Below are 17706 nucleotides of genomic sequence, written 5' to 3'. Positions count from 1 at the left end.
CGCCCCCGCCTCACCTCCCTTCCCCAACACTTCCACTCGTTGTAGTGTTGTGTACTCGCACTCGGCTACATCGCTGTACAATCCCTGACTGTACATGATAATGTTTGCATTGTTATCATAGTGATGCGCAATAAATTACATAAAAACGATTTACCGTGGGTTTCTGAGTCCTGGTTTCTTTTATCTGTATTGTCAAAGATGATGACTAGGATGACGATATGTTTTATACACAGAGTTTGGACTTATAAACCCACGGTTAATGATTTTTTCTTGTTTATGAAAGTGGAGGCGCTTCACCCTAATAGCTTATATCAACAGCACATGTCAACTCCGTCGTTGCTCTCCACTCTCGAGCCATATCTACTCTTACCTGACACGAATCTCGTTTTTTAAAATAAATATATATAGAAATTTGTATATAGGTAGTTTGTCCGTATTGTATTTATAATACACCAGGGTGTTGTTAGACTCGCTGTTATATTATGGAGTCGGTCTTAAATTGATACAACTATTTAACTTATTATTATCCTTATATTGTAATATAACACATTACATACGCAAGTACATTGCTTACTTATTTTTGCATCTATTAAACTATTAAGATTCATATTTTTGTGAGCGAAATATTAAAGTAATATTAGACTTAGATATAGAAACATCTCTCTCTCTCTCTCTCGCTCGCACACACACACACACACACACAGAGTACAGTAAATAGATATACATGTATTAGTGTAGGTTTGTATGTGGCCTCATATGTCACTCCGTTACCCGCATCGCATACAAAACATTCTTATTCTCTATTATTTTTATCGACTTTAATATTAATAATAAAAAATAGATGTAAAAAGTAATGTTCTGTAACGAGTATTAATTATTAGTATATTTTATGAATGTTTCTTGTTCGCTTTCTGTAAATACGACTGTCCTCTCCTAGTGTAGTGTAGGTAGTGTACGAACCAGTGTGACGCCTTCGCATCTCACATCGCGCGCCTCCGCACTCCGCTTATCTCATACAATCGTCACATTTTCCAAACAACATCATGAGACATGATCAAAACTATCGTTCCAAGGAAGATTTCCAACAATTTTTTTTATATAAATCAAAGTTTTTTTTGGGTAAATTTTTTGAAACAAAAACTAGCTGAAGAGCGCTAATGTGCTCGCTGCACTGACCTCGCCCCTGTCGTCTCCACGTACTCCAGCTCCTCCTCGAAAGCCTTCCGCGCACTCCCCACTCGCTCCCCGCACACTCCCCCGCGTATTCCCTCTCCCGAAGCATGTTTGGAGGAACTACAATTTTCAGGTAATTTTGTGTTTTTTTTTGTATTGCACATTATTATTTGGCTGAACATCTGTGTTTGTATTTGTAATTCATTGCTCCTCGTGGCCCAGTACGATCCACGCCGACGACGGAGATCGCTCACAGCAACGCTTGCTCGCCGCACCTCGCCCCCCCCCACCCCACCCCCACAAAGATTCTTGTGTATTTCTAAATAGCACTTTGAACATAACGTAAAAATAATATAATTATATTGAATCACGTCAATAGCACTAATGCAGCTCGCACATTTCTTGCGGGCGTCACGAGCGATTTCATAACCAGTTCCCCGGCTCCGCCTCACAATTAAACAACCCTAATATCGTGACTATTACTAATGAATAATCATTTAATTAAGACGCTTAAATAATAAGTGTTCTCATATATGACGCAATAAGATGTGTTTGTTTGCGCAGCGACCGACCCCAACGCCTGGCGCCTGGGCCGCATCGAGGAGAACGACCACGAGACGCCCGTGTGAGGGCGCGCGCCACGCCCCCGCCCCCGGCCCCGCCCCCTGACCACCTCTCGAGGTGATCAAACATTGCAACGTCACTGAAGTGAAACCTGCGACGGGGGCGGCGGGGGGCGGCGGAGGCGGCGGGGGGGCGGGAGAGAGCGATGAACAATTTGTATATTTAAATGAATGTTTTGTGTAAATACAGATAGAGTGTAATATCGGTGTACATGAAATAACTAATTTATGTATATGTACAAAATGAGTAGAGTATTATCGTGCGCCGAGATCTCACTCCTCGCATAATTATAATATTATCATTCACAATAATAATGACTACTTCCGTTTCTACATTCGAGAGGTAAAAATAAAATAACAAAAAGTACACGATATTTTTATAAAGTTAAGCAAAGATTAGGTGCGACACCCCGCGCCCCGCAATCTCTGTGCGCCAGCATTGGAACCTCCTCCACCTCAACCTGACACTTCTTATAAGTTTTAAAATGACTCGTGGGTTAGATTCTTCCTCGACGTGTTGAACCATTGCCCTATGATTATGAGTAAGCAGATATGATAGCGGCTCGCTTTCAAAACTTGGTTGCCCGATCGATTAATGATTATTCGTTACATGACTGCGTATGTCTTCAGTTGGTACTAGTTTGGCGGCGTGTCTGTCTGTCTGTGGCAGCACAAGTTGTGTTTGTACTTGTAGCTCTCACACACGTTCCATTTTAAATATGAAAAGACAGAGTTACTCTCCTTGTGTGAATGAAAGATGATTCATTCTTCCGGCCAATTCGGTCAATAAACAACAATGGCACAAAGCTCTTACAACCTCGACATATTCACCGTTTGTTTTATTGTTATTCAATAATTGATAATCAAGAAAAAATATTCAATCCCTTTACGGAATCTCCTTGTTACATTTAAATAGAGAAATAGAGAGCGATTAGATACAATTTCACGCCTCTGTGAGCAGACGTTTTGTAATGTTGTGTCAAATGTTGATTTCTTGAGGGAAATCCGTTGAACGAATCCAAGCTGCGCTTTGTCACACCGAATGTTAAGCAACGCAAAAAATGTAATAGTTTGCGTGAAACCATTCTTTTTGTTTAATTCGCAGTCTTACTACAAGGCATTTGTGAAAAAGTTGTTGGCAAACATTTGCTTGTTGAAGTGAAAGCGTCTGTAATGCTTCATTTACACTGGATGAGTTTCGTAATGGCGAGCAAAAGCTCAATTTCTATTTTATATAATTGCTCTCAATGTTAGCAACAACTACATATTGCAATGGGCCTCTTTCTATGATGCATACATTTGTGTTTCTGTTGAACAACTTCACTTAGATTTGATGCACTGCCACTACACATAATATACATAATATATTTATGAAGTTTGTATAATACTATTGTATAACATAATTGGTGATATATATATATTTGAATAGCCGCCATTGACGGAGGAACACAACATTTTCTGTCCTGGTGATGTGAAATGATTTAATTAATAATAATGTAATAAACAAGAGTAAAGCAACACTTGCATAACTTAAATTTGTCGATTTCTCTAATATAATAATTATAATAAAGCTATAAACAAAGGTGCTACTTTTTAAATTAATAAAGTTCAACTATGGTTACCATGTCCCACCAAACATCCTACAGAGAGAATGACACAAATTTAACTGTTGATGCAGAGGAGGGGCACAGCTCGCTGCACCTCGCTGCCGCTGATGATGAGGTGAATACAAATTATAAATGAAATAAAAGTAACAATTTGTGGACTCTCCTGGTTTTATTTGGTGCATAAATAAGTAAATGCAATATATAAAATCCCTCATCAACTTTAGTTTATCCCATATGGTGTATGAGGACTCAGTTCAGGAGTCATCAAAAGTCATCCGGCCGACTCCATGCTGCTTTATGTACCGCCTGTATTGTTTGTATTTATTATTTTCAGCAAGAGCTTTTTTCGCTTCCTCATCTTTAAGCTCTTTCCAAACCAAAAAGTTATCTTTGATCCAGAGCTCCTCGTCCAAGAACTGCTGCCGCTCTTCATCCTCGAGGGCATTGAACTGGTGCTGACCCAGCTTCATGTACTTACGTATTAAGTACAGTTTCTCTTCCTCTCCATAAGGCTGCTTCATTATTGTGAACTTCCAGAACCATCTCAGATACCAATATGCATAGTATGTAATGGTGTAAGGCAGGAGTATGAGTTGAATCCATAAAATATCTACAACTTGAGGTTTGGCGTAAGCACCTCTGATGTCCAGGTTTTCCTCTATAACTCTTCTTATAACCCTGTCCTGCTCCATCTTCTGTTCTGCTTTGCTCTTCCTGTTAGCTTTGCCTTTGAGTTGCGCTTCCTTCGATTCTGCCTTTGCTATTTCAAGAGCTCTGTTCCTGTACTTGGGCACGGTCATGAAGTATTTAATGGCGGTGTCGTACTTGGACCAGGCGCTGTAGTACTGGATCACCGAGATGACGGAGATGGTGACGGCGATGACGATCCTTACGTCGACTTTGGGGGCCATGCGACGCCGGTAGTACCGGTAGTAGTGGGCGTAATACTCCTGCGGGTTGTCCAACATGTAGTCGTAGTCGGACCTTTCCTCGTCATCTCGTAAAATTTCGTACGCCGTAGCTATTTCTTTGAATTTTTCTTCCGCTTCCTTCTTTGCCTCGGGCAAGCGATGCATGTCCGGGTGGAATTTCTTGGCCAACTGTCTGTAACTCCTGCCGATTTCATTTTTTGTTGCTTCCCTGCTGACTCCTAGAACTTCATAACAATTGTTTTTTCCGCAATAAATACCTTCAAGCAAATGGTCCGCAGAATACACTGTGATAACTTGACATATTATTGAAAGAACTATTAACCTACTATGATATAACAACATTTTAAATTTAAAACATAATCCCTGCGATCGAATAATATTTTAATTCGCGTCAATTCGGAGCAGACATAAATATTCTAATGAATAGACCTGCATATATATCCCATTCTGCACTCCACAGGCTGGCTGTGTCAATCTGTGTCTGTCAATGTCAAATCAACGCGACGTCGCAATCAGTTGCATCGACGTCAGCCATAACCTTAGATTATAAAGAAACGGATTAGGCACAGAGCTACCGATGTACACACTGAAAGGCCACTGTTGATTGATCATTTTTTACGGCCCGGGTCGCTATGTCGCTACGCTGGCGTAGAGATCGAGTTTTTAGGTCACTCGGTTTTACAGATCGGTATTTTAATAACTAAAACACGTAAATTATTATCTTAAAATTTTCGATATTATTTATTCCCACATATATAACATTAACTACCGTTATTTTCTAATAGCCCTTCACTTTATCACATAATTATAGTGTGGCTCTAAGAGTGTATATTTAAGTTAAAAAATATATATTTTATATACTCTTTGGGTGACACTATAAATTTAAGAATTTCTTCAATTTTCGATGTTTGTTCTCATAAAACCTGCAATCGATAATTCGTGATTATCGTTTTTGATTTACAATATCAATAAAATTGTTTCTTTCTATTCCTACTTTATCCTTCATAACTACATAAAGATCAATTTTATTTATATTGTAATTCAAAAACAATAATGACTAATTTTCGATTGCAATTTCTATGAGAAAAAACATCGAAAATCGAAGAAATTCTCAATCGATCCACTCAACCCATATCTAATGAATTGTGAAACTAATCTATATTAAATGACACGTATAATAGTTACCTATGTTACCAGGTCATAAAATTAAAAAAATATATATGATATGGTTACTACTTCTATACTCTTTGGTTGAGTTGGTGTGAAGGATTGTCAGAACAAACAGTAAATAATAAATACTTATAAAATACAATGATAGCGATATAAAAACAATACTTTTCCGTTAAACGCAGTGAAATAAGAATTTTTTAGAATGTTAAATATCTTCAAAAACATTTCTTCATAATTACTTTGTGTATAAAAAAACTAAGTAGTGTTCAATATGAATGATCTTTTGACGGAGTTTACGAGAAATCTTAATAATTTTCTAACTGGACGTGACGGAGATGACAAGGGAACATTGATTAAAGCACATTCTAGTAACCTGCAGGCGCTCGGCGACTTTAGTTTTCCTAACACTATCACAGCGTGGCACGAATATATGAATGAAGAAGCGGACTTAAATAACAGCAATTTTCTAACATGTGTTAAGAAAGATGCCGCCGATATCATCAACGCATCAAGCAAATGGAAGTTATCTGTTAGAAACGTAAAGTTCATCAATGATCGTGTTCATTTGTTTATAGACCGGCGCACTGCTATACGAGTATGCTTGGAATGTTGTACAGCCAATAATCACTGGATTATTCAGAAATTAAACAATAAACAAAATGTTGCGTGCATCGATCCGTCGTGCGATGGAGCCAGTATAACCTCACTGCGTGTCAAAAGTTTAGTGCATGCAATCAATAGTCTTGTTGCCATCAACTCTGGCAATCTACCTGAAACTTCAAGGATAGTTGTCACCTCGAAGTCATCAAACATGTGCGGCGCAGGGCAAACCGTGCTGTGTGGACCTGTACTCAATGCAAATACTAATGTCAAGGAAAGTATTTTAAGTGGAGAAGATTTCATCAAGTGAGTTTAATATGCTTTTGCACTTGTGCCTACTCTAATGCGATAGTAGCTGCGTGATTTGTCCATTAAGAAAGGAAGTGAAATGACAAATGAAAGATGAAAAGTATCAGCACATCAGTGCCAACATGATGGTGTGGAGTAGACGGAGTAACAGCGGCGTAGCTTCGCATCACATATATATATATATATCAGTATATCTATTCATATACATTTCTGGATCTTATTATCTCAATGTTTTTTGATCAAAGAAATGGTTTTTGAAGAGTTTGAGCTAAGAATAAATGTTTCTTCATTTAGATTACGTCAGAATGAGTTGATGTTGATCGCTCACCACAAATATGGCCTGAGAGCGGGCACGGGAGACAATTGGAGGGATTACATAGCGCACCTTGGCCACTCAGCTGTCACATTTGAATTGCTGCAGATTCAGCCCAGCTCCGCTGTCAAAATTAACTTTGATGTGTCCACTGGATGTAGCAAAGGTGACCTCTGTCAATATCAAATAGCAATATAATTTTGTAGACAACCTGCTTTGAATCACATTAATTAGTTGAGTAAGTTACATTATCATTTACATGAATAACTTAATAATGTTTACTTTATTGAGATATAAATTTGCAGAGTTAATATCATCACTCTTTAAATGCTTCATGGAATGTTATTATACAATTTTGACATTTGTAAGAAGTAGAACATCAGGAAAGTGTGATATGTGCAGGTGCGGCATTTATACTATACAACTGCGCCAGATTGGAAACTATCATAAGGACATTCAATGAGAGAGTTGTCGATGGCACGTATCCACCTCTACCACAAATTGCAAATATTGATTTCTCACTATTAACTCAAGAGGTAATTAAAATATTTTTAATGCAAATTAGCAAGACTATATAAATGGCAGGTGTAGTGCATTCAATGCATTCACAGTAACAAGATGGTTACTGATGTGTCATTGTGGCATGTGACTTTGTGGAGTTGTTTAGTTTTCATTGAAGCGGCATATGTTCAATGTGTTAACTCTTTGATTAGAATCAACATAAAATATACACTATTATTTATTATCATTTGGTATCACAGTCGGCTTTTTAAAATTTAATTTGATTTATTAAATTAAATGAAATATATAATTAAAGTACATATCAATAGCAGGTTTAGTTATAGTGTGTATGTGTGTGCAGGAGGAGTGGGCGCTGGTGTTGAGGTACGCGGCGGGGGCGGCGGGCGCGCTGGCGGGGTGCGGGGCGCGCCCCCACACGCTGTGCGCCTTCCTCAGCGCCATGGCCCGTCTGCTCAGCCAGTACTACAGGAAAACTAGGATATTGACGGCGAGTCGTTACTTCTGCTACACTCTTCCGCTTTCAATCAACGAAACGCTGACATCGAAAACCCACTACCTTACGAAATAAATGCAAGTCGGAAATGAAGCTAGTCACTATAAAGTAAAAAGAAGACAGCATGCAAATGTAGGGTGTCACAATAGACCATACCGACCTCAGCTCTTGAACTGAACTGAACTCTTACACTGTGACACAACGCGCTGACTCCAGACCCGCGTCCAGACCTCGCCCACCGCGCTCGGCGCTATTGTGTACCTTAACGTGTGTGTGTCGGTGTGTGTGTGTGTACGACCCAAAACCTACTGGTAATGTCCATGACGTATTCATCGCCATCATTGTTGTTCTTTTGCTTCTATCAGCAACACTTGTTCCCGCGGGAAGGACACCAACCTAAGAGACCCACCAATCTCTATTAAAGTTCGGTCGATGTCTCATCTTTATGGCTTCAAGTAACTTACGTTACACAAAGTTTCTGTCACGATGCGCTTTCACTCGTTCAAACCTAACATAACGAGATGTGCCGGAGGTAAGGGCCTCGGATCCGCGTCATGCAACAAATGCGCTCTGAGAGCTCGGTATTAAAACGTCTCTAATGTAGCTTTTGCCGCAATCGCACGGATTTTCATAGATATCTAGGAAGTTTATATAGATATTTCGGCGAACGGCTCTAATCTTATGTCACCACCCCGCCGCATATACGGTAGATATGCCGGGACTCGCTCCGCAACCTGAGGCCGTGTCCTACTAGTCAAGTAGTCATGTTTGCGAAACTAAAGCTTTGCCTCCACAACTGCGCTGCAACACTTACCTTGCACTTGTGTTAGCTCCGGCTCGAAGTAGTGAGAATCACATAGGCGTAGTGCATGTACCAGAGACGACAGATGCGTCGTCCGGTACGACGGTAATCCGCTCTTAGCTATGGATCAGTGGGTGTTCGGTTTAGCCAAGTGTAGTACACCTTAGTTCTTCTGAACATAATGCGCGTCTTTGAGCCACTTCGAACTATAATGACTATTGCTTAGTACCAAATTTTTTAGTAAATCTGCTCGACTTCCCACATTGAAAACAATACTACTTCTATATACTTATACTGTAAATTTTTATTTTATTTTATTTATTAAAATGTTTTAAATACAAAAGCGGCGATGTTGCGTTGTGAACATGTTGTGTAGTCGCAGGTTGCGGTCGCAGTCCTCGCTAATGTGTGTTTGTTTGTCTCCAGGAGCCGCGCTCACATCTGCTGCCCGTCATGTTCGCCCGAATCCGTATGCTGATAATTCTTAACGAAACTCTAAAGACTTGCTTACGAATATTAAATATTAAAAGCGTTTCGCAAATGTACCACTGATTTTTATTTTTATCCTTTTTACATGATAGTCAAAGTGACGAATACGAATACGAATCCGACACAGTTACGTTATCAGTGCAGCGGAGTTGCAGGGTAACGCTAAACGCCTAACGCGATGTTGACATTGAATCGTAGTCGAATCAAACTTTCCCCGCCGCCCGCGGCCGCCGCGCGCACGTCTTTGTGTACACTGACTTGTGTAATGCCGCCACATTAGCCACGTAACACGTATGCAAGAATATAGAACTTGCGCGATGTCTCGCACGTCGCAGGAGACCTGCTGAGCGCATGGAAAAAAATGTTTTGTTTGGAAACACAAAGTTCACGTGATTGACCCAGGTATTTTGTTGTGGGCATATTGGCGCGCGCCGATTGGAGAGCGCGCGGGGCCGACCGCACCCGAGCGCCGCCGAGCGTCGAGGTCGCACTCCGCGCGCCCCACAACGCTCCGCTACGGCTAGTGTGTTTTTGACATCGGGGAACGTAGTCGTGAACTTCGGAGCGGATTAAATATTTTATTTATAGTTTTCAATATAATAAAGCGGCGTGACGTCGGTGGACACCTGCACCGCATCCGGATAAGACAAATATGAGCATCGCCGCCCTGATCCGAGCCGCAGAGTACATCGAGCGGCGGGACAGAGGTGAATTGAGTTTTCTTTGTTCGAGTCGCCTCGCTCGCACACGTCGACATGGCTCCCGTCTATTTTCGCCGAGCGCTAATCAGCTGATTTTGACGGAATCGCAGTTTTGTTTGTTGCAGAGGCGGAGCACGGGTACGCGTCGAGTCTGCCGGCGGGCGACGAGGCGCGCGGCCGCCGGCACAAGACGAAGAAGTCGCAAGGCAGCAGGTGAGTGCGGGGCGCCCTGGACCGCGCCCGCCGCCCGCCGCCCGCCGGCTGGCACCGCTGAGAGTGAGTGGCAGTGAGTGGCAGTGTCGTGACCGAGTGGTGTGCGTGATCAGTGCAAAGTTGATGTCTCAGTGCCGTGAAGTTACAATGTCTGCTTTTCTGTTCCAGGACGACTCATAACGAGTTGGAAAAGAACAGGTTAGTGGTAGTCATATTCATTTGAGATGTAAGTGGTCGACTCTACGGCGGCCGCCTGCGACCTTGTCGCCGCTCTCGGCCGATGCGAGTGCAGCGCGTCCGCGGGGGAAGAGGCGGAGCGGGGCGCGGTGGTGACGCTCCTCACCTATTTGGCAGGCAACTTTGCGACGGCATGTCAGGTTACGTCACGGAGAGCTTCCCCCGTTCCCATAGCGTTCAACGAGTGATTACAAATTACTTACCTTATATTGCTGGCAGTACGTTACAAAGTAAACTGAACCCATCATCATGACGGCTTATCAAAATCGCTCTAATTTTAGCTGACGACCTTTCCGTTCGTCTAATTATAATTTATAAATTGTTGGTGACTGATTGATTGGAGCCTGAAAGCAAATAACATATACAGAGTCGTTTTGTAGACCACTATCCACATGCCAATGTGCCTGTTGGCGCGGGCGGACTCGACTCTCGGCCGGCATCCTTTATCCCTTATCCTCATCCCTAGCTGCGAGTCGGCGCTGCAGTGAACAGCGAAGACGCGGCGCGGCGTGTCGGCGGACGTCGCGTTTCACGCTCATGTACTCGTATCGCGTTAACTTTCGCTTGTGTACTCGCCGTGCAATAACAACTGGAGTGGATCGTGTGGGAGGGCCTTGGCAACGCAAGATTTGCGTTATGCAAGAATATTGTGTCGTAAACAAGTCAGTCGTCTTCACTTTTGTGATAAAGTATATAATATGATAGATAACAGCCGGCATGAACTCACACTCGAGTAGTAGGTACCTATCACCTCGCACAAACACTCTCGTACAGCCTTCTAGCGTCCTCTACGACGTTTCTACGATGCCCTCTATTTATCCGACTGACAAGAGGTTAAAAAATTGTTATGTGCGTTTGTACATGCATTTAGTGTGTATTTTGGCGGCCTAGAGCAGGGATGGCGAAATGGCACGCGGCACAATATTCCGATTAAATAAAATTTGTTACACAGATAGGCTAAAGCCTGAGAAAGCACATAGGCTACTTTTCAATACGAAAAAATTTAAAAAAAGGGCATCAAAAGTTGTGTGGAAGGGGGCTCTACCACTGTTAAGTGGTAGAGCCCGCTTTAACATCTTCGCACGAACTGGCCCCGCTCGCCCGGTGAAATACCATGACCACAAAGAAGACAGGCGTGAAGTGGAAGCAATTCCGCGTTTCGTCTGATGAGAGTGCGTCCCGGAGGTCTGATTTAGTTTTTTTCCCCTCCCACCCTTTTCTTATAAGAAAATGATGGGAAGTGAAAGTGGACTTTCCGGATGAGAGAATGCATGGAAAGGGAAAATCTTTTCTTTCTGTGCATCTCCTCCGTCGATGAAAGGTAGGCAAAGCATATGCAATTGCGTATGTCTATGGGCAACGGTCACTTCGCTATTTCAGCGATTTCAAGTGGCCGCTCGCTCGTTTGCCATCTTATGATATAAAAAATCGTCATTTTACAGCTAGAAGCTTCAACTTCATTTTATATCTCTGTCTGTTAATTTGATGTAAATAAATATGACATTAAAAGTTTGTGAAAGTTTTACCTTCTTGCGTGTTAAATATCAATAAGGGAATAATATAAGAAATGAAAATATGTAAAGTTTATGTGTGAATATTTTGTATGTTTAATGTGTTTTGTTATAATGTTTTAAAATTTTAAGTAAAACAAAACATTTAGTAAAATCAACCAGAAAGAAGAAAGTCTTACATATAACACAACAGTTTAAGTTCAAATTAAGGTCACTGTTTTGATTAGATCCAGAGTCAGGCGGGTTTTTTTTTATTTATAAGTGTGTAATTTGCAAACCTTCGGCGACCTTTTTTGTGTAGCGCCCTAGGCCCTAGGCGGCCGCCCAACCGAGCCCTAGGCGGTCGCCCGCCCGCGCCCTACTCTAACGTCGCCGCTGCTCTCGTAACAATTTGCCGATATGTGTGTATGTGCGTGTTAGGTGTTAAATATTTATTGATGTGGATGAGACAAAAGAGGTGTGCCAAAACTTCACACATGAGATTGAGGTGGTTATTTCAAGAAAATTTGTAACCATTTAATGAAATCGACCATCCGACGAAAAAATAACATCTTTAAGAGATCATGGCATGCATAAATCTTATCGTGAGATGGTCAAAAGAGCGGGCCAGATTCAGAAATTGTCCGGTTCTAAAATCTGGCCATACGCATACATACATATGTTGATTGAAAGTTTCACATGATAATATTATCTAAATACATAGCACATAATAATTTGAAATAAGAGTCGTACCGTACGAGTCGAGACCCATCGGTTCGGAGACCGGCTCTTTGGAACATGATCACAAAGTCTGTCAATGGACTGTCTCCACCCGCACACATATCTTTGTCTTTGTCCGAAAATCAGCGATTTCTCAGCGCGCGCGGCTTGTAAACCTCGTACCATTTCATTGCATTATGCATTTAATGTTATACTACCAATGGGAGAGGATTGTGATTGGACACAGTAATTAGGCGAAACGTGGAAATATTTTACATATGTATAATACTTCTATTTCAAGTCCGTCTTCTGTGTGGTCGTGGTATTCCACGGGCGAGCGGGCTCTTCGTGCAGCAGCTACTGCTGCAGCTGTGGACTCTACCAATGTCAAATGTTTATACACTTGATAAAGAAAACATCGCATCACAAATCAACATTAAATGAACCTAAGGGCTCTTAACAACAGTTTTCATGTGGCGTATCTTTATACTAGCGGTCCCCAACGACTCCGTCCGCGTAGAATTAAATAAAACATAATATTTGGCCTATGTGTTTTTCCAGACTATTTTCTATATGAATGCCAAATTTCAGCGAGATCAATGAAGCCGTTTTGGAGATACGTTCAAAGAAGTCCATCCATCCATCCATCCATTCAAACATTCGCATTTATATTATTAGTAAGATTTTTAAATGAGGTACCACTGTTCCTTTACATTTGAGCCAAGCAATATGTGCTAATTTATACATGACTTACGTGATGTAGACAATTTATAAATAACAACGAAATCGCGCTGCTCCTGCTACGCGCCTGCTCTTTTACAAGGTGCTTGCATTGTAGTGCAAATAATAATCTGCGTTCTATGTTACATTATATCATTTTATTGGGTCGTTTACGTGATGTAGTCGCAGTCGCGGCGAGCAGCAGACGAGGCGACGCCGGCGCAGCGGACGTAGACAAAATGAACGTGCGGATATCCACTCAATCGCTGCCCTGCGCCCTGCACCCGACAACCTGTTCCCTACGCGAGTCAGATTCGAACTTGTTTTACAGTCATTTAGAATTTTATTTCCTACGTCCGCTGATTGCGCTTTGTAGCTCTGTAATACTGCCTATGAAACTCCGGAATAGAGTAACACTCCACTATTCAAAATTAAAACGTTCAGGCTCTAAGCCATCGCAAAGCAAGTTACTTACATTCATACAAAAACATAAACGCGACAAACATCACCCTCTTGTCAGTGGGGTAAAAAACGGGGTTGTTTTTAACTTGAAAACGCTTGATGTTGTTGGCACATAATGTGTCGCTGCGGTAAATTTTCCAAATTGATAATTTTAGTCCTCTTTTCCTTTTCACCTTTTTTTCATATAAGGAAAGGATGGGAATTGGAAGTGGACTTTCCGGATGAGAGGATGCATAGGAAGGGAAAATATTTTCTTTCTGTGCATCCTCTCCTCTGGCGATTAATGGTAAACAACGCATGTGCAATTGCGGATGTCTATTGTATGACACTTATACTTATGCTATTATATGACAATATTTTCTCTTTTCATGCATACGGAAAATCCACTTACACTTCCCATCCTTTACTTATATGAAAAAGGGTGGGAAGGGAAAGAGGACTAAGATTAGGCCTCTGAGACGCATACTCGTCAGACAAAACGCGGAATTGCTTCCACCTGACGCCTGTCTTCTGTATGGTTGTGGTATTGCACCGGGCGAACCGGCCAATTCGTGCGAAGATGTTAAAACGGCCTCTACCACTGTTGAAGTTCTTTTAGAATGTTTACATGTCGAGACTTTTAGGATGTCAAAAATGTCACTACAAACGAAAAACAAATATCAATACAAGTTTATAATAGCGTTTTTCAAATTCCGAAGGGAACTTACTGAGATGATTGGATTATACAAACAGAAATCTGCAACTTCCTAAGTCTTATTGGATTTGTGTGAGAAGCGGATATTTTACATATTTTAGTGTAGAAGGTGGCAAACGAACAGGCGAGGCGGCCACTTAAGAACCGCCGTTAAAGTTAAAAATTCAAAAAAAAATTATACTTTTGACGTATACTGGAGATTACCATACCCTATTCAACATTTTAGTCGTATTAGTGGAGCTAATAGACCCCTACAACTATAGTTCTACTTTCTTGTTATCTCTCCATAGTATTCGGCCATTGTACACCGCCGCTTGGTCCCCGTGGCCGACATGTCCTCCTAGATCACTTTGATTTTGATCCCACCACTTTCACCTCCTGACTCGCTACTACAATCGGCAAGGTGGTGGCCGAAGACGCGCGGGTAGAGTGCGCGTTCGCCGCGCCGCGTAACCTTGCGCGATGCGCGGTGCGCGGTGCGTGGTAAACACGTCACGTCACGAGCTATTCTTAGCCCGCAAGTGGGCGCGCGCGGGGTCGATGACCGCCGCCTATCGCGCCAGCGCAGCAGTGCTATCGCCAACATTTCTTTTTCGTTGCGCGAATTCGAAGCTGTTTAGCCTGCGACAAAAATATAATGGTACTGTAGGTTGGGCCAGAAAACATAGATATTCAAAAAACTCGTTTTTATTTTAATTCAAACCTAATTAAAACGGTTATGTAAACCGAAAACGTTACTTTGTGAAAACTGAATACGGATTTTTTACAATGGGCAACAACTAATGATATATATGTAGTTGCGTAAGAAAAAGTGTTTTAACTGAAACAAATTAGTGTTTTAATGCAATATTATCTAATTATGCGGCACGTCGATGTAACTTCCTCAGTGACTCAGCCGCAATCACAAGCGTAGAGCGCGGCCTGCGGGCCCGCTACCTGGATTCGGAGTAAACAACTTAACGCTACCTTGCCGCGGGTCGAGCCGCGCGGACGGCGGCGCGGGGGCAGGCATCGGAAGACACGACGACTTCCTTACGGAACGAACTATTGTGTGATCACCGCGTTAGTAGGCCGGCGCTTACGCTGAACCTACCCGTTATTGCGAATTCCTAGCGGCATACCAGACACTTTGTCGAACGTGGAAATCATATTCCAACGATATTCCACCTGAATTCGCCAAAACAGCAAAGCAGCCGCTCCGCGTCTGAGTCCGCATTTGCAGATGCGTTGCGCCTACCTTTAAACTATGGAATAGGGAAAGCACAGAAAGAGAATATATTACCTTTTCTATGCGTAATCCACTCAACCGTCAAACCCACAAAAAGTCGGCTTATACTTTGCTCTCACAGCGTCTTTTGCTGTCGATTATATCCCTAGCTGATATTTCTAAGAATTGTCTCTGTCTCATGTGTTGTGGCCGTTAGTCTCGTTTAGTTTCTCGAATTCATCGACATCTTTTGAAGCGTGTCAGTGTTGTTGCCGTCACGTTGCGTGTGTGTTGCGTGACGTCGTGATGCCTGACGCCCGGCGGGAACAAAGGCGGCGGCCACGTGGCCCTATCGATCCGCGGCGCAGCAGAGCGCGCTCGGCGCCCCGCCCGCCTCCATTCACAAAGGACGCTCTCATCGTCATGCCTTGTGTTGACACTCTGCTGACGGATGGACGCGGACTCAACAACCCTTTGCGGAAGCTGCATCGACGAGGGCCCGGCGCCATGCCATAGCTAGAAGGAACTGATCTGTTTACTTTTCTATGAATTGTGGAATTTTATTGTATGATGCATGATGCAGAAGATATATTATTAGATTATTAATGCGCAGTATATTTTAATAAGTACTAAGTAAAAACGTGAACTCATTACACTCCGAACGATATCAGACATACTTCTCTGTTCTCACGTACGGTACTTTCAACAAACAATAACACTTTTCTTTAAAAATTAATAAATTTCTCGAGTTAGAGTTATACAAGAACATTTTTTTCGCACAAAGAGACTGTTAGTCTTTTTTTCCTTTTTGTTTTCCTTCAAAAACAAATCTGTCTCATGGGAACCTTGATTTTTGTACCAAATTTCATGTAAATCCGTTGAGGCGCGGAAACAAACATTCACATATACCATCCAACTATACAAAGTTTTGCATTTGTTATTTGCTTTGTTTTGTTTTTCCAAACTGAAAAAATAAATAAACTATAATACTACTAAATATTAATCCATATTTGGATTGCTGTGTCTCTATCTATAATATAAAAGTAAATAGAGACAAATCTAATTTTCATTTGTATGAAGTTATGACAACATCATTTAAGGTCTAATCCGAACAGATAAAGCTTATTTTTCGCTGTTAATAAGTTTGCGCGCGCACTCTGCGTTTCGTTCGGTGAGTCTTGGTTTTTAAGACAACATGAAATGTGCTGGCGCGTCAGATAAAATATGTTTTGTACAACATGCATTGTGGAGAATAGGAATTTCAAACAATTAACAGTTTTCGACAATAATTTCGGAAATATCTTGGCGTGACCTCATACCCTGCCCTTCCTTGTGCCGTTTCATGATTTTTGTGGATCCTGTTTCGAACCTAACGTGATAAATGGATATACCTATGTTGAACAACTTTACTTAAACACGATTGAATCTTAACACTATGGAAATTGTCATATTAATAGTGTTTTTTGTCAAAATTCTACGTCCCTCAGACTTGACATTGCGGAGGACGTTGACCTTCAATAATCAATTTTATCAACTTTTCTTTTACATTTTTTATCGTAATAAATGTATTATCATTGTTTTATTGATAAATAAAACGTTGCCTTCTCCATATGTCGTGGCCGAGTGTTACAATTGGTAAATTCATGAAATAGCCATCTAAAGGTGATTATATAATGATGTTCATCTACGCCTACAACACAGCATATTGGTAACGTAAGGCTTGCGTGACACCAAATTTTACTTACATATTCGAAAATAGTTTATCAAGTCCTACTTAGGACAAAGAAAAATAAATAAAATAATTTCGTTTCAGACGGGCGCACCTGAGGAGCTGCCTGGAGCGGCTGAAGGGCATGGTACCGCTGGAGCCCGAGGCGGCGCGCCACACTACGCTCGGCCTCCTCACCAAAGCCAAAAGGTTTATAAAGGTAACCGTTAACGTCACGCTCCGAGCCCCTCGCCCACCACCCCGCGTCCAGCTCCAGTTCTCGGTCATCACGGAAGTGTACGAGTGGTGGCCGTCCCTCCGCGGACGGGCTCGGGCTCTTTTATTGCCTAATTTTTTGTATTAAAGTGTATAGATATGTGGGGCGGGTTGCAGAGCCTGGAGGAGCGGGAGAAGCGGCACTCGAGCCACAAGGAGCAGCTGGCGCGCGAGCAGCGCTTCCTGCGGCGGCGGCTGGCGCAGCTCCGCGCGGTGGCCCGGCGAGCGCGTTGCTCGCCCTGCGC

At 42.0% G+C, this 17706-nt stretch overlaps 4 protein-coding genes across 7 annotated transcripts in view; 3 read left to right on the top strand and 1 right to left on the bottom strand.

Annotated features, from left to right (window-relative positions):
- The window catches only part of LOC106116679 (blood vessel epicardial substance), a 13514-nt gene extending 10997 nt beyond the window's left edge, over positions 1 to 2517 (top strand). The window contains exon 6 of the mRNA XM_013310584.1: positions 1738 to 2517. Coding sequence (XP_013166038.1) covers positions 1738 to 1802 — 65 coding nt within the window. The 3' untranslated portion in view covers positions 1803 to 2517. The remainder of the gene's footprint in view (positions 1 to 1737) is intronic.
- Positions 2518 to 3346: 829 nt separating this feature from the next.
- DnaJ-8 (DnaJ (Hsp40) homolog 8) lies at positions 3347 to 4838 on the bottom strand. Its single transcript, XM_013310585.1, has one exon. It carries the CDS (start codon positions 4675 to 4677, stop codon positions 3658 to 3660), a length of 1020 nt encoding a protein of 339 aa, XP_013166039.1. The 5' UTR covers positions 4678 to 4838; the 3' UTR covers positions 3347 to 3657.
- Positions 4839 to 5690: 852 nt separating this feature from the next.
- Positions 5691 to 9400, top strand: LOC106116678 (DALR anticodon-binding domain-containing protein 3). 4 transcript variants are annotated; one of them, XR_001227839.1, is made up of 5 exons: positions 5691 to 6411; positions 6709 to 6893; positions 7130 to 7263; positions 7590 to 8840; positions 8971 to 9033. XR_001227839.1 is itself a non-coding variant. In XM_013310581.1 (5 exons), exons 1-5 carry the CDS (start codon positions 5777 to 5779, stop codon positions 9094 to 9096), a joined length of 1227 nt encoding a protein of 408 aa, XP_013166035.1. In that variant the 5' UTR covers positions 5691 to 5776; the 3' UTR covers positions 9097 to 9400. The 4 variants fall into 4 exon arrangements, 3 of the variants coding, with proteins under 3 accessions (XP_013166035.1, XP_013166036.1, XP_013166037.1); XM_013310581.1 differs by having other exon boundaries at positions 7590 to 7736; positions 8971 to 9400; XM_013310582.1 differs by having other exon boundaries at positions 7590 to 7819; positions 8971 to 9027.
- A 141-nt stretch (positions 9401 to 9541) lies between these two features.
- LOC106116483 (max dimerization protein 1) overlaps positions 9542 to 17706 on the top strand; it is a 12322-nt gene continuing 4157 nt past the window's right edge. The window contains exons 1-5 of the mRNA XM_013310351.1: positions 9542 to 9740; positions 9860 to 9947; positions 10116 to 10145; positions 17291 to 17405; positions 17579 to 17702. Coding sequence (XP_013165805.1) covers positions 9686 to 9740; positions 9860 to 9947; positions 10116 to 10145; positions 17291 to 17405; positions 17579 to 17702 — 412 coding nt within the window. The 5' untranslated portion in view covers positions 9542 to 9685. The remainder of the gene's footprint in view (positions 9741 to 9859; positions 9948 to 10115; positions 10146 to 17290; positions 17406 to 17578; positions 17703 to 17706) is intronic.

The sequence above is a fragment of the Papilio xuthus genome, unplaced genomic scaffold (assembly GCF_000836235.2).
Source record: "Papilio xuthus unplaced genomic scaffold, Pxut_1.1 DF827714.1, whole genome shotgun sequence".
Lineage (NCBI taxonomy): Eukaryota > Metazoa > Arthropoda > Insecta > Lepidoptera > Papilionidae > Papilio > Papilio xuthus.
The sequence above is the reverse complement of the archived record's forward strand: the minus strand, read 5'-3'. Positions and strand labels throughout refer to the sequence as shown.